The sequence below is a fragment of the Mustela nivalis genome (genome assembly GCF_964662115.1).
Source record: "Mustela nivalis genome assembly, chromosome: 2".
Taxonomy (NCBI): Eukaryota; Metazoa; Chordata; class Mammalia; order Carnivora; family Mustelidae; genus Mustela; species Mustela nivalis.
This window is the reverse complement of record NC_139021.1, coordinates 146,577,864-146,603,071: the sequence shown is the minus strand read 5'-3', so window position 1 is coordinate 146,603,071 and position 25,208 is coordinate 146,577,864. Positions and strand designations below refer to the sequence as shown.

Sequence of the window (25,208 nt, the reverse complement as noted above, 5' to 3'; positions counted from 1 at the left end):
AGATATGAAAAGGAGCTAAAGACAGCTAAGTTTAATTGCTATGGTAATCTTTTTGGTCTTAGAAGGAGAAAAATAAGGAAAGAATGGAAGATGCTTTTCTTGAAAGAAACAAAAAGGAATGATAAATATTTCAAATAGGAGGATTTTTAGGGCGCCTGGGTGGCTCAGTGGGTTAAAGCCTCTGCCTTCAGCTCAGGTCATGATCCCAGGGTCGTGGGATCGAGCCCCACATCGGGCTCTCTGCTTGGCGGGGAGTCTGCTTCCTCCTCTCTCTCTGCCTACTTGTGATCTCTATCTGTCAAATAAATAAATAAAATCTTAAAAAAAAAATAGGAGGATTTTTTTTTTTTTAAAGAGAAAACAACACCTGTTTGTGAAAAGGTATTAGGGCATAGGAACCAAAACTAATCAGGAGTACTAACTAGGCAAAGCACAAGTTAATGGTTCTGGCAATGGGCTTTTCTTTTTGTTATAATACTAAAACTCTTAAGCAGATCTTAAACAAAAGGCAGTTTGTGGGGAACTGAACTTCACTTGGACTAGGAGAAAAAGATAGAAAATAAAGGTAAACATGTTTAGAGTAATCAAAAATCAGATACATCTTTACACACAAACAAAAATACAGCTGACTGCTGAGCAACACAGGTTTGAAATGCATGGGTCCACTGATATGTGGATTTTTTTTCAATGAATACACATACAGATGTGTAAATGCATTTTGTCTTCTGACTTTCTTAATTTTTTTCCCTAGCTTACTTTATTGTAAGAATGCAGTATATAAATAATGTAAAAAATATGTGTTAATCAACTATGTTATTAGTAAAGCTTTCCGAAAACAGCAGATTAGCAGTTGTTTTGGGGTAGTCAAAAGTTGTATGTGAATTTTCAACTGTGTGTGAGTCAGCACCCCAACCCCTGTGTTGATGGGTCAACTATACTATGCATCATTAATTTTAAGATGCACTTTTTCTAGTTTAATAGCTATGAAATGGAGTTAATTTTATAATCAATGATGCAGTGCAAATGCCAGTGTTTTCTCTTAGAGGTATAATTATGTGTTTTACGATTGGTGGCCTATTAAGATTACAAGAAACACATAAACGTCAATTGCAAATATAATGATGCATAAAAATATCAGGTAAGATATTTTAATACATACTTTGGTCCACAATTATATCCTTGTACATTACTTATTACATATACAGATGTACTAGGTTCTACTCAATTCTATCATTCTGGTGAGGTCTATAGAGTCTAACTTTATGTTTCCCAAAAGTTAACTCAGAGAAAACTAATCTTGGTTATTCCTAAGAAAAAAGAATCAAAATCCTTCTTCCCAAACAGATTCACAGATGGAACACTTGTTCAGGTTTATACCTCCCCACGACCTTTAGCCTTTCCAACTATTTAGCTACTTAAGCTCTTAATAACATGTCTCCATTTTAAGATCAGGTAAAGAAAGGACCAAGCGACCTGTCCAAAGTCACGTAGCTAAAAGTGGTCAAATTACTAAATGACAACAAATCAAAAGGAAGTAAACAGGATCTAAAATTGTCTGTCTCAATGATCAAGTGATTGTCTGCCTCAATGATCCAGTGAATCTTCTAAAGAAAGAAATATTTTAACATTTCTATAACAGTGCAATATTAATGTTTACCCACATTCTCAAAGTAGAACTACTATATTAGATCCACAAAGATTAAAAATTAACTCATTCTGTTGGTGAGAGTGAGTGAGTGGGGGTAAAACAGACATTCCTACACAATGCTGACAGAAATATAAACTGCTATAATTTCTTTGGAGAGTAATCTGGAAATACTTGAAAAAAATCCTGGTTTAGCAAATCTCCTTGTAGGATTTTTCTTACAGGCATGTTATTTATTACATGTGCACAAGAAGACTGCAGAGTTGTCTGTAACAACAATAGACAGGACAGAACTTAAAGCTCTTCAAATGGGAGTGAATACAGAAATTATGACACAGCCATCAACAGAATACTAACCAGCTATTAGACCAAATGAGCCAGATATGCGGGGCAAGATGGAACAATCTCAAAGATAAATGATTATATCAACAAAGTAAGTGTGCACAGTATACAGCCATTTGTGATTAACACAGGGTGGGAGAGGAAAAGAGGGAGAAACCAAACATAAGTTTGTATATCTGTATACTATGGAAGAATGTTCTAGAAAGCATCAAATGTGCTGTGGTGGGAAACCTGAGAGATGCAGATTAAGTCAGGGACAGAGGAGACTTACTTTCTACTTCTGTAAAAATGTTAATAATCTTTTAACCAAATATCAGTTATGAATAATAGAAAGTATTTTTAATTTCCTTAACATGAATAAATCAACATAAAGATCCATAAGCTCTTCCAGTTTCATCTCTGAGAATCTGGTGAATGTTACCTTTCCATTCTTCTATTGTATGTTCCCTTTCATCTAACTGCTTGTCAGGTATCTTTGGTGGTGGCTGAAAAACACAAGGCAACGATAACTGAGTCAGTTTACTGGGAGTATATAAATTCTTTATAATTATTTGAATTATTAGCCAGAGAGAGACTTTAAAAAATACATCATTAGACCAACACTGACCAATCATCAACAATCTTCTTACACGGAGACTAGTTTTGGATGACATTTCATGGCAGGAAAAAAGATGTTTAACTTTTTCTTTTCTTCTAGTTTTTGAAATTGTCACATTTATATCACAGAATTGTGTAATGCTTTGCACAGAAAAGTTGGTTTGTAACTAGTTTTCAGTTTTCCCAAAGTGCTCAACATTCTAGCACATCACGTACTAAAGCAAAAAGATAAGAAACAGTGGGATCTAACTTTATTTTGTGTGGGGGGTGCTTGGATATGCTCATTAACTTAAGATGCTATTCATGCAAAATCAGAAAAACACCACAACCATTTATGTATAGTTTTAAAATTAAAAAGTGTCCTCCAAACCTATCTTTAATTCAATATATTCTTCAAACATTAAGAAAAGAACTTACAGCTTCTGCTTCAGAAGGATCATACCAGACATTGATATATGGGTGCTGGAGAGCTTCATCTACAGAAATCCTTTTAGATGCATCAATTACCAGCATTTTGGATAACAAATCCCTTGCCTGACTGGCTGTAAAAATAATGATGTTAATGTACATGTATTTCATAAAAGTTTTTAAATAAATTTTAGAAACTTGAAACTATCATTTATCAAAAAGTGTATGTTTTAAAAAGAATAGATTTTACTATAAAATCATGCATATGATCAAAAAAATAAAATAAAATAACAGAAAAAATGAACTAAAACCATCCACTTTGGTCCCCCACCCAGAGAGAGCACTGGGTTATATCCCGTAAGAATATAAATACACACACACACATACACACACGTGCGCGACACACACACACACCTCAAATGGGACTAAATATACATATTTATAAAAAGTACCTTTAAGTTTGTTGTGTTCCGAGTCAGCTGGGAAAAGTACATCGGGGAAGAGTTTCTCAAAGCTATATCCAGCATATTTAGGTCTGTTTTCAACATAAGTCCTTACTGTTGGCTGTAGTTTCTTCATGAATTCAGGGCATGGTGTTCCAAGCTGTTCAATAACTTTATTCCACTGATCAATATCTAATATCAAGTAGCTAAGAAAAATATTCTGTATCTAATGTTCAACACATTAGCCATAGCTATATTAAAATAACAAGAAAATGGCAATTTAAAAAATCCTAAGAAAGAATGTGGCAGTTATAAATCTATCTTATAGCCACTTTGTAAAAGGCAATGACTGTAGATAGAAAGGATCAATAAATAAGCTTTGTTAACCTTACTGTATGTGTATAACTACTAATACTGATTTCCATTAAAAGAGAAGCTTAAACCCACAAATTCTAAATACAAATGATAAGTGACTCAAGGAATAAAGATAATTACTACCCACAGGACTCTAAATTTAAACTGTACACAATTCTAGAATACCAAATCTATCTTTTTTTCCAGCTTATCAGAAAATGTAAATGCTTCCTGGAGGATAAGAAATTATAATCGGTCCTACTTTTTTTGTTTTTTGCACTAACAGAAAATAACCAGTAGCAATAAAAATGATGGCTTTAACAAAAGTGGCATTTTCTTTTACCATTCTTTGTTTAGCTTATGTTAATTAAAATGTTTTTAAAGCTCTAAACTTAAGACAATGAGACTGCATTTTGGTAAGTCGTGAGGTTAAGATTCTCTGGTCTTTTTCATCCTAGTCTTTATAGTTCAAGTCCTTTGTGCAGACTAACTCAAACTTTATTATTATAACCCAGTAAGTATGGCTTTTCCCATTCCTCCTACAACAATTCTAAGTATTACTAACTGATAAACACATAACAGATCACTGTTAATAGAAATACTAAAACTAGTCTGATGAACAAAAAGAATGGATCCAAATCTACTCACCACAATATAAAACTATTACTGCTAAAATTCTCAGATGAAAAAAATCAGTATGTTATGTTGAGCAATGAGACAACAACCAAAAGCCACAAAACACATAGGACATTAACAAAAGAGGAGGTGGCTGGGGGAACAAAAGGATGAACAGAAGCAAAAGACAAGTCTAAAATTCATATTAAATCCTAAGTACTTCTAGACTTACTCAAGTGTATAATTATTAGAATTTTTAATGCAAGCCATGATTTTTGATTTAGGTTAAATAATCAACTCAAAGCCAGCAAGTAATTGTGGATAATTAACTTGAGCAGTTGTCAGAATTAACATATAAAACAATAAATGAGGGAAAGGAAAGTCTATGTCAAATAGCAGGTGGTATTTTGAAAGAGTAATTTAACAATATTTTATTATTAGGGAGCGACAAAACATTATACCTGACCAAGCTGAAGAGCTATCATACATTTGACCTTTAGAAACTACATTTTAGGCCAAAGATAAGGATACGATCTGTACCTGGGAACAAAACACCACCTTTGATCATTTCTCCCATGATGCACCCAACTGACCAAATGTCAACTGAAAACAAAATGCAATGACATTAACATAAAGATTTTGGTTAAAATTAAAAAAAAAAAAATTTAAACATTAAAAAAAAAATCACATACACCATGTATACTTTAAAATTATAGAAAGCAGTATAAAATAAAAATGAATGACAGAGAATGTGCTCTAACTACCAGCAGAGACTGTATGTCCTACTGCCAGATGCAGCCTACAGATAGTTCGGCTTCTTGTCTCAACAATTTTTGAACTATAACAGACACAAACTTTATATTTGTTTAAAGAAACCCATATGTATGAATGTACTATATTTATTTTCATTAGAAAACATAAGGAAGTTCATCACCTAACTAATTTAACTGCTGCAGCAGCACAAGGATACAGTCCCTTCCTGGAAAGAGGATTTTGTGGCAAACCATTTCTCCCATAATGCACCCCACAGACCATAAATCCACTATATGTTTGCAGCACAAAAGAAGGAAAAGCAAAGCAAAACGTCATTAAAATCAAAGAAGCATAATATGACTACATATATAAAAACTGCAAAACATCACAAAAAGAAAAAAGTGATTTTAATTTTAGCTAATGGAATAATTTAAAACACAAAATATTTTTCAAAAGGCTTTGACTCACAAAAGCAAATGTGAAGTATATAGCCTTTTAACTACATATCTAATTTTAAAGTGAGAGCTATGCACAGAAATCACATAATTGATAAACTTACACATTTTGTCTCTAAAAATTGTTTATAAAATATGAAACAGAACTGAATACATCTTTGCAAATAAGGCTGAAAATGAACATGAGGTGGCAAAATTTAAAGTTATTTAAATACTATTCTGAAGTTCAACTGTGCATTATACTCTCTCTTTAAGTCAAATTAAAAAAAAAAGCATGAGCAGAAATAATCTAGTATATTAAAATATTTAACAGAAAAATGTGTTTCTGAGTCATTACAGTTAAAAAGTTAATTAAAAGCTCTTCAGAAATTTTCAAACTGGATTTCAAACTGGATAATTTTATTTGAAAAGTCCTATGTTTATTCTGAATTAAAAGTTACTGTTTTCTTGGCAATGTCATGGTACTTTTACCCTATTATCCCAAAAGGAACAAGTGCATAAAGAATGAACAATCAATGAAGAAAACTTTGTCTTCTTAAAATTGTATGTTTTCCACCTAAGGGTTTCTAAACCCATAAAACCAAACTGTTTTAAGAAGTTAGTTTTCATTGGATTTAATATTTTCCACAGATTTATTACCTAAAAAGGTCTCCTCATTGACCTACTAACCCTCATCAACTTTTAATGGGAGCTGTAATCAATGCTGAAAAGAATCTGCTAGACCAAAAAAAAAAAAAAAAAGGGCAATTTGGAGATCTCCACTTGGTTCATTAATATACCCTCACATTTTACATCTCTGGTTTGAAAATTTGGTTTAAAAAAAAAAAAAAGAGGAGGAGGTAGTTAGATTCATTGTGGTGATCACTTCATAATGTATATGATAACCTGAATCACTATGATGTACACTTGAAACTAACAATAACATTATATGCTTATTATATACTTCAATTAAAAAAAAAAAGAGTAGGTGGTTGCAGTTTAATAGAAGAGGGGAAGAATAAGCAAATTAAAAAGAAAGCCTTAGAAACTTGCATTTGTTTTTGAAGTTTCTAGGTACTGTTTAAGAGCAAAAGAAGAAAGGTGAAGAAGTGTGTGTTAGGGAGAGTTGCCCATGCTGGTGGACTTATGAAATCAGAAGTCTGTACTTTCTAATAAAGTTATCATAAAGAGACTGCCAGCCCATTAAACAATCTTAGTAACAAAGGTGGCAATAAATTTTGGAAATCCTGTAGAACTAAAGTTTCTTTAAAATTTCTTATTAAAATTCATATGAATCTACATGATTCAACTTTTAAGAATAAAATTCTAGAGTAAAAGGTAATACTCATAAACCAGTTCAGAGAACAACTCTCTTCCAGGGTTTTGATTTTTGGACTAAATCTACCACAGTAAATTTCCCCTATAGATTTCAGAGAACGACAAACTTTAAATATCCAGAACAAAATTTATGTAGGTAACCTTAAGAAAAACATTTTTTTAAACAAATTTCAAAAGTTCCAAGCATGAGAAGATATTGTCTGGGTTAGTGAAAACTTTCTCAAAATATGGTGTAACTGATTCAAACACAAAACTAGCTTTAAATGGCCTAACTGCTTACTCTATTAGTTTAAATATATTCCATTGTATTACAGTTTGCAAAAAGCTTTATGGTAGCTTGCAATAAAAGACAAAGTTGTTAAAACAAGTGGGGGTGGGATGTTACTGAAAGAAGAAGTTCTAATGTTTAACCTTACTGCTAATGCTATCATGATTAAGCATTATATTTGACTTTGTTTCCTGAAGCAAAAACGGGCAATAAAGTGATCTATACAATTCCTATCTAAGACAGGAAAGCATGTCACTTCTTTATATGATAGTTTGCCTTGCTGCTAATTTCTGGTAGGAAGCTATCTCCAAGATCACATTTATAGGACACTGAGTGACACAGTATCTGTGACAATTGATAGCTTTATAGCAAATGCAAAAGCAATCTTCATGATGGTGACTGGAAGTCTCATTTCTCAAAAGAAAAGAGTCTAATGCTAAATCTGACTCACTGAATTCTAAGGTATAAAACAATTTTAGAAAGTAAGAAAACATAACAGCATGTTAAAGAAAAGAATAATCATAAATAAAGTATTTGTTTTTAATTAATTCAGAAAAGCAAAGGAAATTAAGCTAAAATCCTCAGTTCAATGCTGTCTTAAAAAACACATCTTGAAGACTGAAGTAATAGTTTCTTGATTCAAAGTGAAGCACTGTTTCAGATTCCTTGCTAAAAAACACACCTAAGGTCCTATTCTAGGGAGTACTTTGGATGAAATTACCACATTTCAAAAGTTATAGTTTAAGTCCATAATAATCCTGTGTAGATTTATATATATCCTAAATATCTGAGATTCAACAAAACTCCTTACATTACATGTATGTACACACATATATAGAACATTTTTAAAAATACGTGAATACATGCTTGATAATTTTCTTCAACCTTGATTCTAATGCTGAAATATTTAATTGAATATACCCATATAAAATAATGCCATCTCTGTAAGGTGGGACACAGGCTTTGATGAAATAGTTTCTTTTGAAAGATCACCTTAATTAATTATCTCATCAGCTCTGCAGAATGGCCTCACTGTAGCTCCTAAAGTTTATACTAAGTGTTAAAACTTTAGTTTCGTAAGGTTGGAGGTATGTTCAAATATCACTAACGCAAAGTAGGATTATACTAAAGATAAACTGTCAGTACACCATATACTTCCTTGAGCCCCTGTTAGAAATACTCATTTTCAAGTTACAGGCAAGTGAACAGCATACGGCATATATTATTTTAGGAGCCATAGCAATAAATCCTTTATCCAGTTGTAGTGTTGATAGTTATGTACTTATGTTTAAATAAACAGGGGCCCCAACTTTTTCCAAAGATTTATAACAAAATTTATAGTTACTTTCAAACTTTTGATAAACATTTCAGTGATATATTTAACTTCTATACACTTCAGCTTAAATATTTACACAAGAAATCTGATAAACAAAAGCAAAAAACGGTATTTCAAGTAAATAGTGTTTGCTGACCGTTTTCTTTGTAGCCCATCCCTAGGATGACCTCAGGTGCTCTGTAGTAGCGAGTCACTACGTAAGGTGTCATCATAAAACTAGTTCCTGCAGTCCTGGCCAGTCCAAAGTCAAGAATCTTCAAAGTGCAGTCTGATTTTACCACGATATTACTGGGCTTTAAGTCCTTCAAAATATTAAAGACAGAAAGTGACTGCTATGATATATACAAACATTTTACAGTTCACAAGTTATTAGATCACTTTTCAAAAAAAAAAAGATTTTATTTATTTATTTGACAGACAGGGAGTGAGTGAGTGAGGACGGGCCGGGCCAGAGGGAGAGAGAGAATCTCAAGGAGACTTCTTACTGAGCGGGGAGCCTGACATGGGGCTCCATATCATGACCCTGAGATCATGACCTGAACTGAAATCAAGACTCGGACATTTAACCCACTGAATCACCCAGGTGTCCTATTATTAGATCACTTGTAAAACAATTCCTGATAACTACTGTAATTTCTCTCATTATAATTAACATTACTACTCAGATTCATCATAACAGGAAATTCTGAAAAACTAGCTTCATGGCATTTTTCACTTATGAATACATACATACATACATACTAGAGAATTTGTAATGTTTTATTTTCTAGAAATTGTGATTAGCTAGAAATTATCAATGAAGTGCAATAAAAGCAATTTGTAAGGCATTTCGAAGTTATTATAATAAAAAGGGAATCGTTAAGTTAGCATTTATGCTCACTTGTGTACTAAATTACCAGATTTTTAAAAAGTCTCATTTTTAGGGCAGCCCAGGTGGCTCAGTTGGTTGAGTGCCCAACTCTTACTAATTTCGGCTCAGCTCATGATCTCAGGGTCATGGGTTCCAGCCTGTTGGATCTGCACTCGGCAGGGAGTCTCCTTGAGATTCTCCCTCTCCCTCTGCCCTTCCCTCTGCTAGTGTGTTCTCTCTCTCTCAAATAAATATAATCTTTAAAAAAATGAGATTTTTTACAAAATATATTATCTCAGCAAAGTAACACAGCCTGTTCAAGAATTACATATTGCAAGCTTTGATACCACTTCAGTGTCTACTGTGATGGGTAAAGATTAATGGCTCTTTATACTATTGCATTCTAGCCTAGAAATAAGATTCCAAACTTAAATACTTTATTTTGGAAAGGATAAGAGCACAATACAATGTTTTTTAGAAATATTTATCAAGAAAAAACAGTTTAAAAAGTGCTTCAAAAATATTGCCTGAAATTCATCTTTGTATAACAATCTATACCTTTCTACAGATGTTACTAACATTGCTAATTATATATGAGAAGACTCAGTGAATTTGTATAAATCTGTGGCAGAGGAAGTAGAACTAACTTAATATTCCAACTTCTCCCACATACATACATACATACAGCTTCCTTTACATGCAAGGCCCAACCGTGACTAAAGGGTCAAAAGGATGGAATGGGAGCAAAGAATAGAAGGGCCATGCACAACATCCTGTCATCTCTTCCCCTGATTTATTGATTAGTACCATTCCAGGTGGACCAGGTGGACCATTCCATCAGCTGAGGTTGTTGAGTACCTAAGTAAGGCAGAATGCTTTCCCCACCATGATCTGCCCTGGACACACAGTATGGAAAATAAACCTTAGTTGTGTTAAGCTACTGTGAATTTAGGGTTTGTCACCTTGGCATAGCCTAGTGGTAACACTGTAATTTATAATAAGAAATACATATTTGGTCTTTGTCCCAACTACTGGCACAGAGCTCCTAAAACCCTTAGAATTATCTAAAAGGTAAGAGCAAAAAAGATGAAAGGAGGGCCTTTTGTTATTCATGATAAGTCCCTTTCCGGGCACCTGGGTGGCTCAGTCAGTTGAACACAGGACTTGATTTTGGCTCAGGTCATGGATGATCTTAGAGTTGTGAGACGGAGCCCCACATGTCTGGCTCCAAAAGATTCTCTCTCACTTCCTCTGCATCACTCCCTCTCTCATCCCTGTACTCCTGCTCTTTAAAAAAAAAAAAAAAAAAAAAGTCCCTTTTGACCATACAGGAGTTTATGATAATGAGGTCTTTTGTAAAGTTCCAAAGGATGGGGGCTGGTTGTGGGGGTGGGGAAGACAACAAAGTAATTAAAGGGTTGGAACTTCTAGCATTTCTTAGCCCACAACTCCAAGGAGGGAAGAGGGCTAAAGCCTAAGTTCCATCATCAAAGGCCAATGATTTAATCAATCGGTAATGAAGTCTGCATAAAGACACAAAAGGACTGGTAAGGAGAACTTGTAGTTTGCTGAACATGTAAAGTGCTGGGAGACTGGTACACCCAGAGAGGGCATGGAAGCAGTTCCCCTTCCCATTTACCTTGCCCAATACCTCTCTCCATGTGGCTGTTTTTGAGTTATGTCCTTTGTAACAAACTGGTAATCTAGTAAGTAAAATGTTTTCCTGATTTCTGTGAACCACTCTAGTAAATTAATTGAGCCTGAGGAGGGGAGTTTTTGCAAACCTCTGAATTCCAGCCAGTAGGTCAGAACCACAGGTAACAACCTGGGTTTGAGATTGGCATCTGAACAGCCAGCACTTGTAGGACTGATCCCTCAACCTGTTGGATCTGATGCTATTTCCAGGTAGGTAATACCAGGATTGAGTTAAAATACAAGACACCCAGCTTGTGTCCAGAGAACCTGGACTTGCTTGTGTGGGAAAAACTACCACACATTTGGTATTAGAAGTAATAATGTAAGAGTAAAGGAGACACCTAGAAATGTTTCTCCTTTATACCTGTCTATTCCAACACTGAAATTAGTGTCAGAAATGGGGTGTTACTATTATAAACACAGGATCGTAGCTTAGCAGCTTTAGCAGCAGGCAGCAGGGAAACTAATACCAGAGGTTGGACAGGTGATTCAGATTATGTAATAGCAATACTGATACTGCCCCTTGCAATAACTTGGAAAGCACAGCACTTGCATAATTAACCTGAAACTCAAGAACAAGGGTTGGCAAGTTAAGGCCTGTCTGTTTTTGTGAAGAAAATTTTATAACACAGTTCTGCCCATTTAACCACCTACTGTATACAGCTGCTTCTGTGCTACAATGGCAGGAGTTGAATAGCTGTGAGACTCTATGACCTGCAAAGCATAAAATATTTACTATCAAGACTTTATAGAAAAAGGTAGCTAACCTCTGCTCTAGAAGAGATTAGAAAGCAAAACTTTAGTAGTGTGTTGGTGGCTACTGGCAGCATTTGAAAGAATTGGCCAGTTTAAAAACAGATGAAAGGGAATCAGAATCTTGAATTTTAGGACCTTGCCATTCTAGAAAAATTAAATGCTACTAAACCCTTAAAAAGGGGGGGCAGACTGTCCAGTAAATCTCTTCCCTACCAAACTCAAAATATAGATATTCCTTGACTTCATAATGGGGTTATGTCCCAACAAACCCTCATAAGTTGAAAATATCACAAAAATGCATTTAATACACCTAACCTATCAAACATCATAGCTTAGGCTAGTCCACCTTAAACATGCTCTGAACACTTATCTTAGCCTACTGTTGGGCAAAATCATCTGACACAAACCCTATTTTATAAAAAAGTATTGGAATATCTCATGTAATTTATTGAGCAGTGTACTGAAAGTGAAAATCGAATGACTCTATGGGTACAGAATACTTATAGGTGTAGCTAACTGGGAGCTGTGGCTCACTGTTGCTGCCCAGCATCAAGTGAGATAAGTGTACTACATACTGCTAACCCAGGGAAAAAAATCAAAATTCAAAATATGAAATGCATATCACTTTTCACACCATTGTAAAATAAAAAAATTAGGTTGAACCACCATAAATGACCATTTGTACTCTCTCATTTTATTAATGAGCCTTGAGAGATTATTTGTTGAGGCAATGGAATGTGAGGGAATATGATGTTCACCAAATCTGAAAAATACACTTGATTTAGCCTGGTTTCTCCTCTGCTATCTTTCACCATGAGAAAATAATGTGCCTCAGGGAACCAGCCACTCCTTCAGCCTGGATGCTGAAAACTGAACAAGGACAAACCTGTCTGACCCCATGATCTGGAGCAGTGCCACACAACCAACCTGCAGAGCCCTGAGCAAGCAATGTTATGTCAAGCCACCAATACTTTGGATTTGTTTTTCATGCATTATTTGCACAAAATAAATCTGAAAACCCTTGAGGGAAAAAGGACTGCATTCTTTAGTTGATGAAAATGTCTCAGACCTGCCAACAGAAAAGCCTGAAAGCTTAAAGGCAGACATTAAGTCAAAGACATACAGCCAGGGACTAACAAATACTCTATGAAAATAACTGTAATTAAAAAGAAGATTTCTAAGTTTCTGAGAAAGCTGTACTATCAAAAAACTCCATTAGGCTGTGACTTTTCTAGCCTGAAAACAATGGTTTTCAATTCAGGGCAATTCTGCCCCCAGGGGATAGTTCGCAGGGTCTGGAGACATTTTTGGTTGTCACAATTGGGAAGTACTGGTGGCATCTAGTGAATAGAGGCCAGGAATGTGCTAAACATTCAAAAGAAACAACTCTTCATCCAAATCATCAACAGCATCGAGACTGAAAAGGACTGCCTTAAAAGGACACCTGGGCCCCCAATCTTGTACAGATAGTAAGCTGAGAAAGCTGAGCGACACCAAGAAGAACACATTTTCCAATAACCACTTTAGATATACTCAAAAGGACAGTAGAAAAGAAAGACTCTTCACAGAGTAGAGCCAGGTACTACAGAGAACAGTGGACAAAGCATTCCTTGCAGAAATGAGATTTAGGGACTAACCAACCCTCACCTCCACTTTCCCCAAAGGAAGTGACACAGTGTCTTCCCAACAGAATGTCTTTTTAAAAATAATTTTAAAGATGTATTTATTTATTTGAGAGAGAGTACATGTGTGGTGGGACAGAGAGTCTATGTCAAGCACGGATCCCAATACAGGGCTTAATCCCATGATGCTGAGATCATGACCTGAGCCAAAACCAGGAGTCAGATGCTTACCTGACTGTACCACCCAGGGACCTCTGCCCAACAAAATTTCAAATTACAAATGACCAATGACTAAACTTTTCAATTTCCCAAATGGGACTGTTTACTGGATCTGAAGTAGAGATTACGCTCCATCACTTCAGAAATAAATACCTTGACAGACTAGGACTTAGGGTTATCTCCCCTAACCAGGGGATGAGTGTACTAGGTGTAGAATCAAGGGAGCAAAGAAATGTTTGATGACCAGAAGGGTAGACTGTGTCAGAGACTAATGCTCACCACCATTCTGAAGTCTGCCTTTCACATTTCTCTGTCCCTTGTAATTAGGCAGGTCCTCATGTTCTGCCAATAGGTTCAGGGCAGAAGTGATGTGTGTCACTTCCAGGCCAAAGCAGAGAAGAGGCAGTACACCTGGCTTTCTCCTCCCCTGAAACAATGACCAGGAACTATGCACATGGTGGAGACTGGGTTTCTGAGTTACTGTGTGGAACCCCATTCCCAGTCCTGACTTGTACTAAAACCCTAAGGGATATTTTACCAGGCAAACCATCTTAGACTACAGAGATATTAGGCTGGGGTGAAGGGTATTTAGACTTAGTCGTAGACCAGAGAGATGAGTATCAGTTGTGGCCTCAAGACCACCTATTGGAGTGGGTGTGACCCATTAAACTTCTTGTAAGTTACTTAAGGAACAAACATCAAATAAAACCCTGGAGGAGCAGTCTCCAGAACTTATTGTATGAAGGAAATAGGAACAAGTGACACCAGAGATGTCCTACAGTGAGTTCTGAGGTGCCTGTTCTGATCCCCGGTTCAGGATCCCTTCCAGCTGCTAGCAGTATTGGTTGCTGAGTTCAGCAAATCTCTCTCCTGGAATTGTCTTCAGATACAGAGAGCCACCTTTTCCAAGGTCATGCTGCTCCTCAAAGTCCGACTGAGTCACCAGCTGAGGACTCTGGAATGACTGTATCCAATTCAATTTTTCCCTTTGTCCAGTATTACTTCCTTTACACCAAAGATGTTGATGCTGAGGGGACTCCCCAACAAACTTCTTACATGTATATCTTCTCCATCCTAGAGATTGTTTCCCAGATATCCTGACACCTAAGATAAAGGCACATTCCTCTTCATAGGTAACAGATCCTCGTATATCTTACTAGCTCAAATTTATTATGTAAGTTTTTACAGTATTATTGTATTTTTACCACTTTATCCATCCACACTAAGGGAATATGTTAAAATATCCTAATTGTACCATGTTTGTATAATTCTTCTTTTTTCCACAGTTTAAGGTTTGTGTATTACAACTCCACTGCATATATAAAGTTCTTGACAGTTACTTACCACATAGTAGATTACATCCTTTTTCCTCATAAAGTCACTGAAAAATACTTTGTCCCTGGCCCCACCATATTCAGTGCAGTTGATTAAACAGAATCATCCTTGTTCTCTTGTTTTATTTTCCCATACAACTTTGCCAATAACTTTGCTTTCAGTCTTTGGAAGCTAGCTACAATTGTCTGCATTACAGAAGCATACAGCTGTTGTTGGTACTGTGTGTCAAATTTGAACTCTGTTCATTAAGGGGTTAATCCCCTTTACCCATTATGTTATATATTGGTCTTCTGTAATTTAATGTTTCCTTTTAAAGTTTCTTTCTATTTCCTTTGTTTCCTCTTCTATCATGTAGTCTGTGATTTCTGTTTTACTCACCTGCTACCCCATTAATCTGAAAATTTTCTATTTGGAAGGTTTTACTTTACTAAAATCAAATTAACTTCCATGGAGGCAGATTACTGTCCTGGCCCACAGGGCAAAAGAAACTCATCTGCCTCATATAATATATAATGGGATGAGGAAGATAATATACTTCCCCATGTAAAGAGAGTATATATATTTCTCTTATGTTGCCTAAAGATGGCATTAAACATAACATTATAGCAGTTGCACAGGCTATATACCAATTCAGTTAGAATGACAACTAAGAATAAACCTAAATATCTCACATACATGATTGTTATAAAATAGATAACTTGAGCACAAATCTCTGTATTCATTTTGAGTTAGGTTATTTGACACAAGATAGCTCAAAGATATAATTCCACTGAATTAAATATTTTTCAAGAAATTCCTCTCAAATTAGATGCTATTCTTTTCAAAGAATAAGCTAGAACTAAAACTAAAATACAAAAATATACGTCCACATAAAAACCTGCACACACACGTTCATGTCAGCATTGCTCATGATAGCAAGCCAAATGTCTCTCAGGTGATGAATGAATATACAAAATGTGGTATACATCCATAAAGCAAACTATTATTTCACAATAAAAAGAAATGAAGTACTGATACATGATAAATAGATGGATGAACCTTGAGAACACTAGGCTAGGGAAGAGAAGCCAGACACAAAAGAGCACATTATATATAAATAATTCCATTTATATGAAATATCCAGAATAGGCAAATATATGGAGATAGAAAGTAGGTTAGTCGTTGTGTACGGCCAGGGGTGAAGGGAGTAACAGGAACCGAAGGCTAATAAGTACATGATTTCTTTAAGGTTGGTGAAAATGTTCTAAAATTATATTGTGGTGATGGTTGTACAATCTTTGAATATAATTACATACTTTATGAACTGTATGGTATGTGAATTACATGTCAATAAAGCAGTTAAAAAACAGATTACAAAAATATAAACTATTTCTGTATATATGAGAAATACAACTCTGATACTCAATTTTATGTAATTGGTAATGACAGCAAGATATTTTATATACTACTTCATTTCAGAGCAAAACTAAGCGTATACTACTCCATGTAAATCAGTGAAACACAACTTTCCCAAAATATAATTAAAGGAAAATGGAAAATGGAAGAGTAGACCGCTCCACAGAAACACCAAAAAGCAGAGCAAAATGGATCAGAAAAAACTTTTTCAGAAATCTGGAAAACAGTCAAATGTTCACAACAACCAAGTAAATGTAGAATCAAGAAAAACGCAAATTCAAAACAAGAGAAAAGATGTGTGGTGTTTTCACTAGCCCCTGTCCCACCCATCTTCCTGGTTGGGTGGGAGGGTCTTAAAGAAAGCAGCCTACATTCTCACTGTGGGACTCTAGATTGGGCTAGACAGAGGGCGTTTCTCAAAAACACTGTGAGGCAAATGAATAGCCCATTATGCCTGTGACAAAACATTAAAGTTAAAGAAAACATGACATGGCATACCATCAAGTGTGCAAAATATGCATGACGGAAGTCCCAAATAAGAGGCAAATAAAGAAAAAAAAAAAGGAGCAGAAAAAAATGACCGAAAACTTACAAATTTATGAAAGACATAAACCTACACATTCAAGCTATTCAGTGAACTCCAAGGATAAAAGCAAAAGAGATCTGCACTAAGACACATTTTAAACTGCTGAAAACCAAACACAAAAAGAAAATCTTAAGAATCAGGAGAAGCAATTTGTTACTTGTAAGAGATTCTCAATGAAATTAACAAGTGATTTCTCAAAAGAAATCATACAGGTCAAAAGGCAGTGAAAAGAAACATTTAAACTGCTGAAAGAAAAACAATGCCAAACAAAAATTCTATATCTCCTTCAAAAGGACACTCAGTAGTAAACGGAAGCTGTAAGAAGAAATAAAAAATTCTAGTAAAGGTAATTATATAGGTATACACAAAGGTCAGTATTACTATGTTTAGGGCTTCTCACTCCTAATTTCTTCCAATATGATTTAAAAGACAAATGCATTAAACAATAATTACATTTTTATCTTATTGGGCACACAGTGTATAAATATATAAGCTACAACACAATGGGGGAAGAACAGATTGTATACAGGAGTAGAGTTTTTGTGACAATAAGGTGGTAATAATTCAAAATAAATTGTTATAAATTAGAGACTAATCCCAATCCCAATGGTAGCCTTTAAGAAATACTCCCTCCAAAGATAGGAGAATATGTATTTTCTAAGCACACATGGATTATTCTCCAGAACAGACCACATGTTAGGTGACTGAACAAGTCTCAACAAATTTTAAAAGATGGAAATTATACAATGTATCTTCTCTGACCACAATGGAATGAAGCTAGAAATCAAGAAATAAGGAATACTGGAAAATTCACAAATTTATGGAAAATAAACAACATACTCTCAAACAACCAAAGGGACAAAGAACAATTCATAAGGAAAACGAGAAAATACTTTGAGATGAATGAAAATGAAAACACAATACACAAAAATTTAGGGAATACAGAAAAAGCAAGCTCAGAGGACAATTTCATAACTGTGTTTAAGCTGCTAATAAGTCTGTGTTATTTTGTTATGGTGGCTCAAGAAAACTAATACAATATAAGTAAATAGAAAGACATTCATGGGTGTCCGTGAATTGGAATACTAAATATAGGTTAAAAAGACAAAACAACCCAAGCAATCTACAGAGTCAATAAATGAAATCTTTATTAAATTCCAGTGGCCTTTCTGCAGAAATGGAAAAGCTGATATTTTCAAATCCACATGAGTCACAAGGAGCCCTGAATAGTCAAAACAATGTTTAAAAAGAATAAAGTTGGAGGGTTCACACTTTCCCATTTTTCAAAACTTACTAGATGGCTACAGTATCACTTTATCTATTTTTTTCTTTCATTGATTGTGCTTTTGGTACCATTTGTAAGGATTTATTGTCAAGTCATTAAGGTTTACCCTTATATTTTTTTTTAAGAGTTTTATAGCTTTAGCTTTTATGTTTAGGTCATTGACCCATTCTAAGTTAATTTTTGTGTATGGTGTGAAGGAAGGATCCAAATTCATTCCTTTGTTTGTGAAAATCCAATTGTCCTACCCCACTTATTAAAGATACTTATTTTTTCCCAATTGAATGGTCTTTGACACCCTTGTTGAAAATTACATAGGTAGGTGATTTTATTTCTGGACTCTTATAAGTTCTCTATTCCACCAGTCTATGTCTGTGTCCTTACAGCAGTCCCACATAATTCTGATACTTGAATTTCATGAAAACTAAAAACTTTTGTGCAACAAAGGATATCAAGAAAGTGAAAAGACAATATACAAAATGAGAGAAAATATTTACAAATCATGTATCTGATCAGGGTCTAGTATCTTATATATACTTATACAATATATAAAGATTTTCTATAATTCAACTTATATATATGTATATATATATAATATATAAAGAACTTACATATATAATATATAAAGAATTTCTATAACACAACAATGAAAAGACAAAACAACCCAATTTTAAAAAATGGCCAAAGGTCTTGAACAGACACTTCTCCCAAAAAGATATACAAATGACCAACGAGCATATGAAAGCATTCAACATCTTTAGTCATTAGGGAAATGCAAATCACAAGGAGATACCACTTTGTACTCACTAGGATGGTTAGAATAAAAGCCAGCAAGTATTGGCAAAGATCTGGAGAAATCAGAACCTTCACACATTGCTATGGGGAATGCAAAACGGTATAGCCACTGTTGAGTACAGTTTGGTAGTTGTTCTAAAAGTTAAATATATATATACCATGGGCCCCAATCCTGGGAAGATACTCAAAAGAATTGAAAACAGGAACTCAGACAAATACTTGTATATGAATGTTACAGCAGCACTATCCACAAAAGCTAAAAGGTAGAAATAATGCAAATGTCTATCAGTGGATGAATGGATAAACAAAATGCAGTACATATATATATTATTATATCATTCAGTCATAAAAAGGAATGAACTATTGATACATGCTACAATATGAATGAGACTGGCAACATTATGCTAAATTAAAGAAACTAAACACAAAAGGTTACATATGATTCCATTTATATGAAATATCCAGAAGAGATAAATCCACAGACACAGAAAGCCAACTGGGATGAGGTCAAGGGCTAGGGAGAGAGAGATGGGGACTGATTGCTTAATGGGTATGAGGATTCTGGGGGCAATGAAAATATTTTGAAATTTTCTATCGGTGATAGATGAACAATGTCGTGGATATAGTAAATGTCAATGAATTGAACCCTTTAAGATGGTTAATTTTATGTTGGTGAATTTCACCTCAATAGTTTAAAAAAAGAATATGATTATAGTTTTTTCTACTAACCCGATGAATAATTCCAGCAGAGTGAAGGTGCTTGATTCCACACAGCATCTGATAGAGAAGGTAGGACATTCTCTCATGATCTAGTTCCATCTGAATCACTTGGCAAAGATTTGCATCCATGAGCTCCATGACTATGTAACTTCATGGGTGAAAAAAGATGACAGCTAAGGTGTACAGCAACAGTCTAAGAATAATGTATAAACATAAAATTTTAATTATCACACTTACACATCTTGAAATTCTTCTAGGGATTTCTGTGGTGTGAAAACATTCAAAAGGCCAATTATCTGTGGTAAAAAGCAAAGAGACAAAAAAATTAGACAGCACTACTACTAATAATACTTTCATTTAGGAATAGCAAATACATGGGTTAAAAAAAAACCCATCATCAGTATAAAAATTTTGAAACCTTATGTTCTAAGCCCATGTACTCTCTCTTATTTTACATATTAAAACTTTATGTCCAGGGATTGGGGGCAGGGAGGGAACCAAAGCACACAGGATCTTTAGGGAGGTGAAAATACTCTGTATGGTACTATAATAGTAGATATTATGTCATTACACATAGGTCCACACCCAAAGAATTTATAACATCAAGAGTGAACCCTAATGTAAACTACTGACTGAATAATAAGGATGCATCGAGTGATTATAATGAAAGTACCAGTCTGGTGGGGGGGGGTACAGATAATGAGGGAGGCTATGCACGTGTGGGGGCAGGAGGTATATGGGAGATCTCTGCACCTTCCTCTCCTTTTTGCTGTGAACCTAAAAATGCTCTTAAAAAAACACACACACAAAACTATCAACAGAAGAGCTCCACATACCCATTCCATTTATGAATACTCAATTATCAAGGATCTATATTATACAATTCTCTATAAAATTTGTAAGCAAATTTTTAAATATCTTCTACCAGCTCTTATCTAATTTAATACCTGTATATAATCTCAACCCTCCCTATAACACCCTCAGTTTTTCATAGTACTGAACATTCCCAGTTTTCTTCATTCCCAAACTATTCACTGGTTCATCCAGAGACATGCCCTCTTTCCCACCATTCTGTCTTCCTAATCCTTTTCTTTACTCTACCTGTACCTTATTACCTATATTACATAGGCAATATATGTTGCTGTTGGTTGTTTTTTTTTTTGTTGTTTGTTTGTTTTTGCCTAAACATCTCTATGTGGATAATTTCCAAATATACATTAAAAGTTCTTGCTTAGGGGCACCTGGGTGGCTCAGTGAGTTAGGCCTCTGCCTTCGGCTCGGGTCATGATACTGGGGTCCTGGGACCGAGTCCCGCATAGGGCTCCCTGCTTGGCAGGGAGTCTGCTTCCCTTCCTCCCTCTCTGCCTGCTTCTCTGCCTACTTGTGATCTCTGTCAGGTAGAGAAATCAAAATCTTTATTAAAAAAAAGAAGGGGGGCGCCTGGGTGGCTCAGTGGGTTAAGCCGCTGCCTTGGGCTCAGGTCATGATCTCAGGGTCCTGGGATCGAGTCCCGCATCGGGCTCTCTGCTCAGCAGGAAGCCTGCTTCCCTCTCTCTCTCTCTCTCTGCCTGCCTCTCCATCTACTTGTGATTTCTCTCTGTCAAATAAATAAATAATAATAATAAAAAACTTAAAAAAAAAAAAGTCCTGGGGCGCCTGGGTGGCTCAGTGGGTTAAAGCCTCTGCTTTCGGCTCAGGTCATGGTCTCAGGGTCCTGGGATCGAGCCCTGCATACGGCTCTCTGCTTGGTGGGGAGCCTGCTTCCTCTCTCTTTCTCTTTCCTGCCTCTCTGCCTACTTCTGATCTCTGTCAAATAAATAAATAAAATCTTAAAAAAAAAAAGTCCTTGCTTAGTTTGTAAGTCTCAAATATATATTGCCACTTCACATGAAAATCTCAAAAATATAAAATTGAACTCATTATAATTCCTATCCAAACCCTTTACTTTTCCAGAGTGCCTCCTCTTTTATAAGAGAAGGTTTAGTAAAAGAGAAGGCTCACAGTGATTTTTTACTTTTTCAATATTTGCACCATAATAAATATTGAAAAGAATACTATCCCATTCTCCTGTCAGCTGAACTTTAACCTCTTCTTCCCATATAGATAGAGGATTTTAACATCTCATCTAGATTGTTCATACTATAATTACTTCTAACATTAAGGTTCCTTAAACATTAAGGAAACCTTAAACAATGGTTTCCATTGTATTGCTTACAATATGGTAACAAAACAAAAACAAAAAACAAACCAGATCATATTACTGACCTCTTCAAAAACTTAATACCAGAAAAAAAAAAAAAATCCCAAACTCCCTTGCAATACATTCAAAGCCTTCCTTCCAGGACAGAACATCAATCCAGTTCATCTCCTGTTAAACTCTCTATTAAACTTGATACTTTAGCCATCCTAAATAAGTTTAAACAATGTTACCTTTAAAAATTTTCAATGCCTTAAACATACTCCTCCCTGTCCTTGTCAAATTTACCTACTGAATCCAGTTACCTTCAAAATTGATTATGTAGTCTGACAACCTCTAGTCCTTGACAGGTTGCTGAATATTTTCTTTACTTAGTCCCCACAATATCTTACATGTTATCATGGCATTTAACACAGTGTTGTGTAGTCTCATTTTCAAGCCTCATCCTTATCACACCAGGATCTTTGTTAGAAAGAATTATTCACTTTTTCAGCCCTGGCACCATAGGGAGATACCTGACACACATTTTTAAAACATTTGTTGACAATTAGGGATAGGAAAGTTTTTCTAGACCCACTTCATGGGACAGAATCTATGTCATTCATCTAAGCATAAAGCTTTGCTTATAGAAGGTATTCAAATATTTGGTCAGTGAATAAACTCAGAAAAATAATTTCCAGATCAGAAAAGGTCAAACAAATTTGTTTAAGATAGGGAAAGTGATAATAAAAATGCATCCAGCTACTCTAAATGAATTAATTCCAGACTCCTAGATAGAGGAATGCACATCTAGAGACTCAGAGAAATAGTAAAACTCTTCATATCTGAGAAATCCTATAGTAGAAGAGAAGTGTTAAAGATGAAGAGCATATAAAGACAAGAGATTAGTGGTTGCTTAGAGCTAAGAGGGGTGGGAGATAGGAAAATAAGAGCTAAACAATATGGAGTTTTTCAGAGGTGATGAAAATGTTCCAGAAATATGGAAAGTCACATATACCAGTGAATATACTAAAAACCATTGAATTGTACATATTAAATGAATAAACTGTACAGTATGTGAATTGCATCTCAATAAAGCAATTATAAAATAAAAAATTAAGACACCTGTCTTACTTTTCAAAAAGGAAAGTAATGGAAATTATATCAATCAACGACTGGACAGTCAAACAAAAGTCAAGGACTGATTAAGTGGTTGATATATAAGTACTTTGAGAGAAGTAACACTTATTAGGAGCAGGTAAAAATTCACTGACAAACTGTACTTCCTTCTGTGAATAAAACGACGATGACAACAAAGAATGACCAGATAAGTATATGAAGACCTCAAAAAGGCATCATAATATCACATATCATAATATGTGAATAAGATGCAGAATTCAGGAGTGATGGGTAATTTTTATAGTTACACATGTCATTTTTGTGGTATACCCAAGGGTCACTAATAAACTAATCCAGCAATTATGAAAGAATCCTGAGCAAAACTGGGATGTGAAACTAGCAAGTGAAAAGTCAGAACAAAGGAAAAAGCAATCCCCAACAGTCTGGGAAAAGAAATCAGATTTCACATGTGAAATTCTAGGGAGGAATAGGAAGTAGTATACTTAACTTCCAAAACCAAAAGACAAAAAGTAAAAGATGGGGGGCACCTGGCTTGCTCAGTCAGTACAGCATGTGACTCCTGATTTTGAAGTTATAAGTTCAAGCCCCAAGTCAGGTGTGGAACTTATTTAAAAATAAAATCTTAGTAAAAGACAGTAAAGATGTGATGTATTAGCAGGCCTGTGACAAAGAATAACTTGCTAAGACAATGTGAATTAAATGGTGACCTGATTTCTAAACAGGATTATAATGTCCATGGTTAAGAGGAGATAATATGCCTTAGTTATCTTGGAGAATTCAATCAAACATGGAAGTACTGTGTGCTAGGTGGCATACCAAAGTATGTTTGGAGATAAGTGACCAAGTTGAAAGACAAACTCAAAAATATCTATGAAAACAGTAGGAAATGCACAACGATTTGAATGTATCTAGTACCACTGAAGTATATGCTTAACATGGCTAAGAATAGTGAATTTTATGTTATATATATAATACATTATATATATATATATATCATATTTATATTATTTTACCACAATTAAAAAAAAAAAAGAAGTGGGAAAAAACAGAGATGTTTAGACCAGCAAAGAGATTATCTGTGTGGAACATGAAACTGTTGAAAAGGTAAAACATTACAAAAACGTCTATCCATTAGGAGTATAAAAATTCCATTATTATTTCTGGTTTCTCTATATTGCTGACCCTTGAACAACATGGGTTCAAACTGTGTAGGTTCACTTATACATGGACTTTTTTGGGTAAATATAGTACAGTACTGTGCAAGAATTTTCCTTATGATTTTAGTTAACATTTTTCATCTAGCTTACTTTAAGAACACATATAATATACAAAATATGTGTTAATCAACTACTTATGTTATCAGTAAGGCTTCCAGTCAATAGTAAGCTATCAGTTGTTAAGTTTGGGGTTGTCAAAGTTATATGCAGATTTCAACTGCACAGGGGGTTGACATTCCTAACTCCCACATTGTTCACGGGTCAACTATATTTAGTTTTATATTCATTCTCTGAACAAATATGTTTTGAACATCTACTCTGTATCAGTACTCTTCTAGGTGTCAAGGGTACTGCTTGTGTGGACCCTGACATCCCCCATCAAAGGGTTAACTATGTGAAACATGCTTTCCATGCCCTCCATCTAGTTGATGAAACCAAGTTTTTTTTGCAGTCACCGAAGCTCAAGAAATAGAAGTCATTGGCCATGTACCCAATGCAAAACTAAGCAATATCACCACCATCATCACCATGAAACAGACTACAAGGGGGCATGAGCAGCTAGCTCTATCTGAGGGCAGGAGGATACCAGAAAAACCCTGACAAGCAACATGGCTGGCTCCCATATAGAACAAGAATGGCTAACATGACTTGTTCCCTATCACTGACTTTAATCTATACCTCTTTTTAAATGCTGTTCTTTCTCTCTGGGAGGCCATTTTCCTTCAACAATCCAATTTTTACCCCATTTTAAAGAATTAGTCTAAAGCCATGTTTTCTCAAAGCTTTCCCATTTCATGAAAGCTCATGCAATCTTCTCTCTCCTGAAATCTTAGCACTTATTTTTCATCTACCACAATTTGACCAACTTCCACTGCCTTATAATATAT

General features: G+C 35.0%; 1 protein-coding gene across 31 annotated transcripts in view; it reads right to left on the bottom strand.

Moving 5' to 3' along the window:
* MAPK8 (mitogen-activated protein kinase 8) overlaps positions 1-25,208 on the bottom strand; it is a 103,368-nt gene that overhangs the window by 9,805 nt on the left and 68,355 nt on the right. For 20 of the 31 annotated variants that reach the window (XM_082719902.1, XM_082719904.1, XM_082719919.1 and 17 more), the window contains 7 exons: positions 20,026-20,084; positions 19,798-19,936; positions 8,670-8,835; positions 4,936-5,007; positions 3,445-3,627; positions 3,002-3,126; positions 2,409-2,472 (listed from right to left, as the gene is read on the bottom strand). In XM_082719902.1, the coding sequence (XP_082576028.1) occupies positions 2,409-2,472; positions 3,002-3,126; positions 3,445-3,627; positions 4,936-5,007; positions 8,670-8,835; positions 19,798-19,936; positions 20,026-20,084 (808 nt within the window). Of the gene's footprint in view, positions 1-2,408; positions 2,473-3,001; positions 3,127-3,444; positions 3,628-4,935; positions 5,008-5,374; positions 5,447-8,669; positions 8,836-19,797; positions 19,937-20,025; positions 20,085-25,208 lie in introns of all 31 variants that reach the window. The other 11 variants (XM_082719903.1, XM_082719912.1, XM_082719918.1 and 8 more) reach the window with 1 other exon arrangement.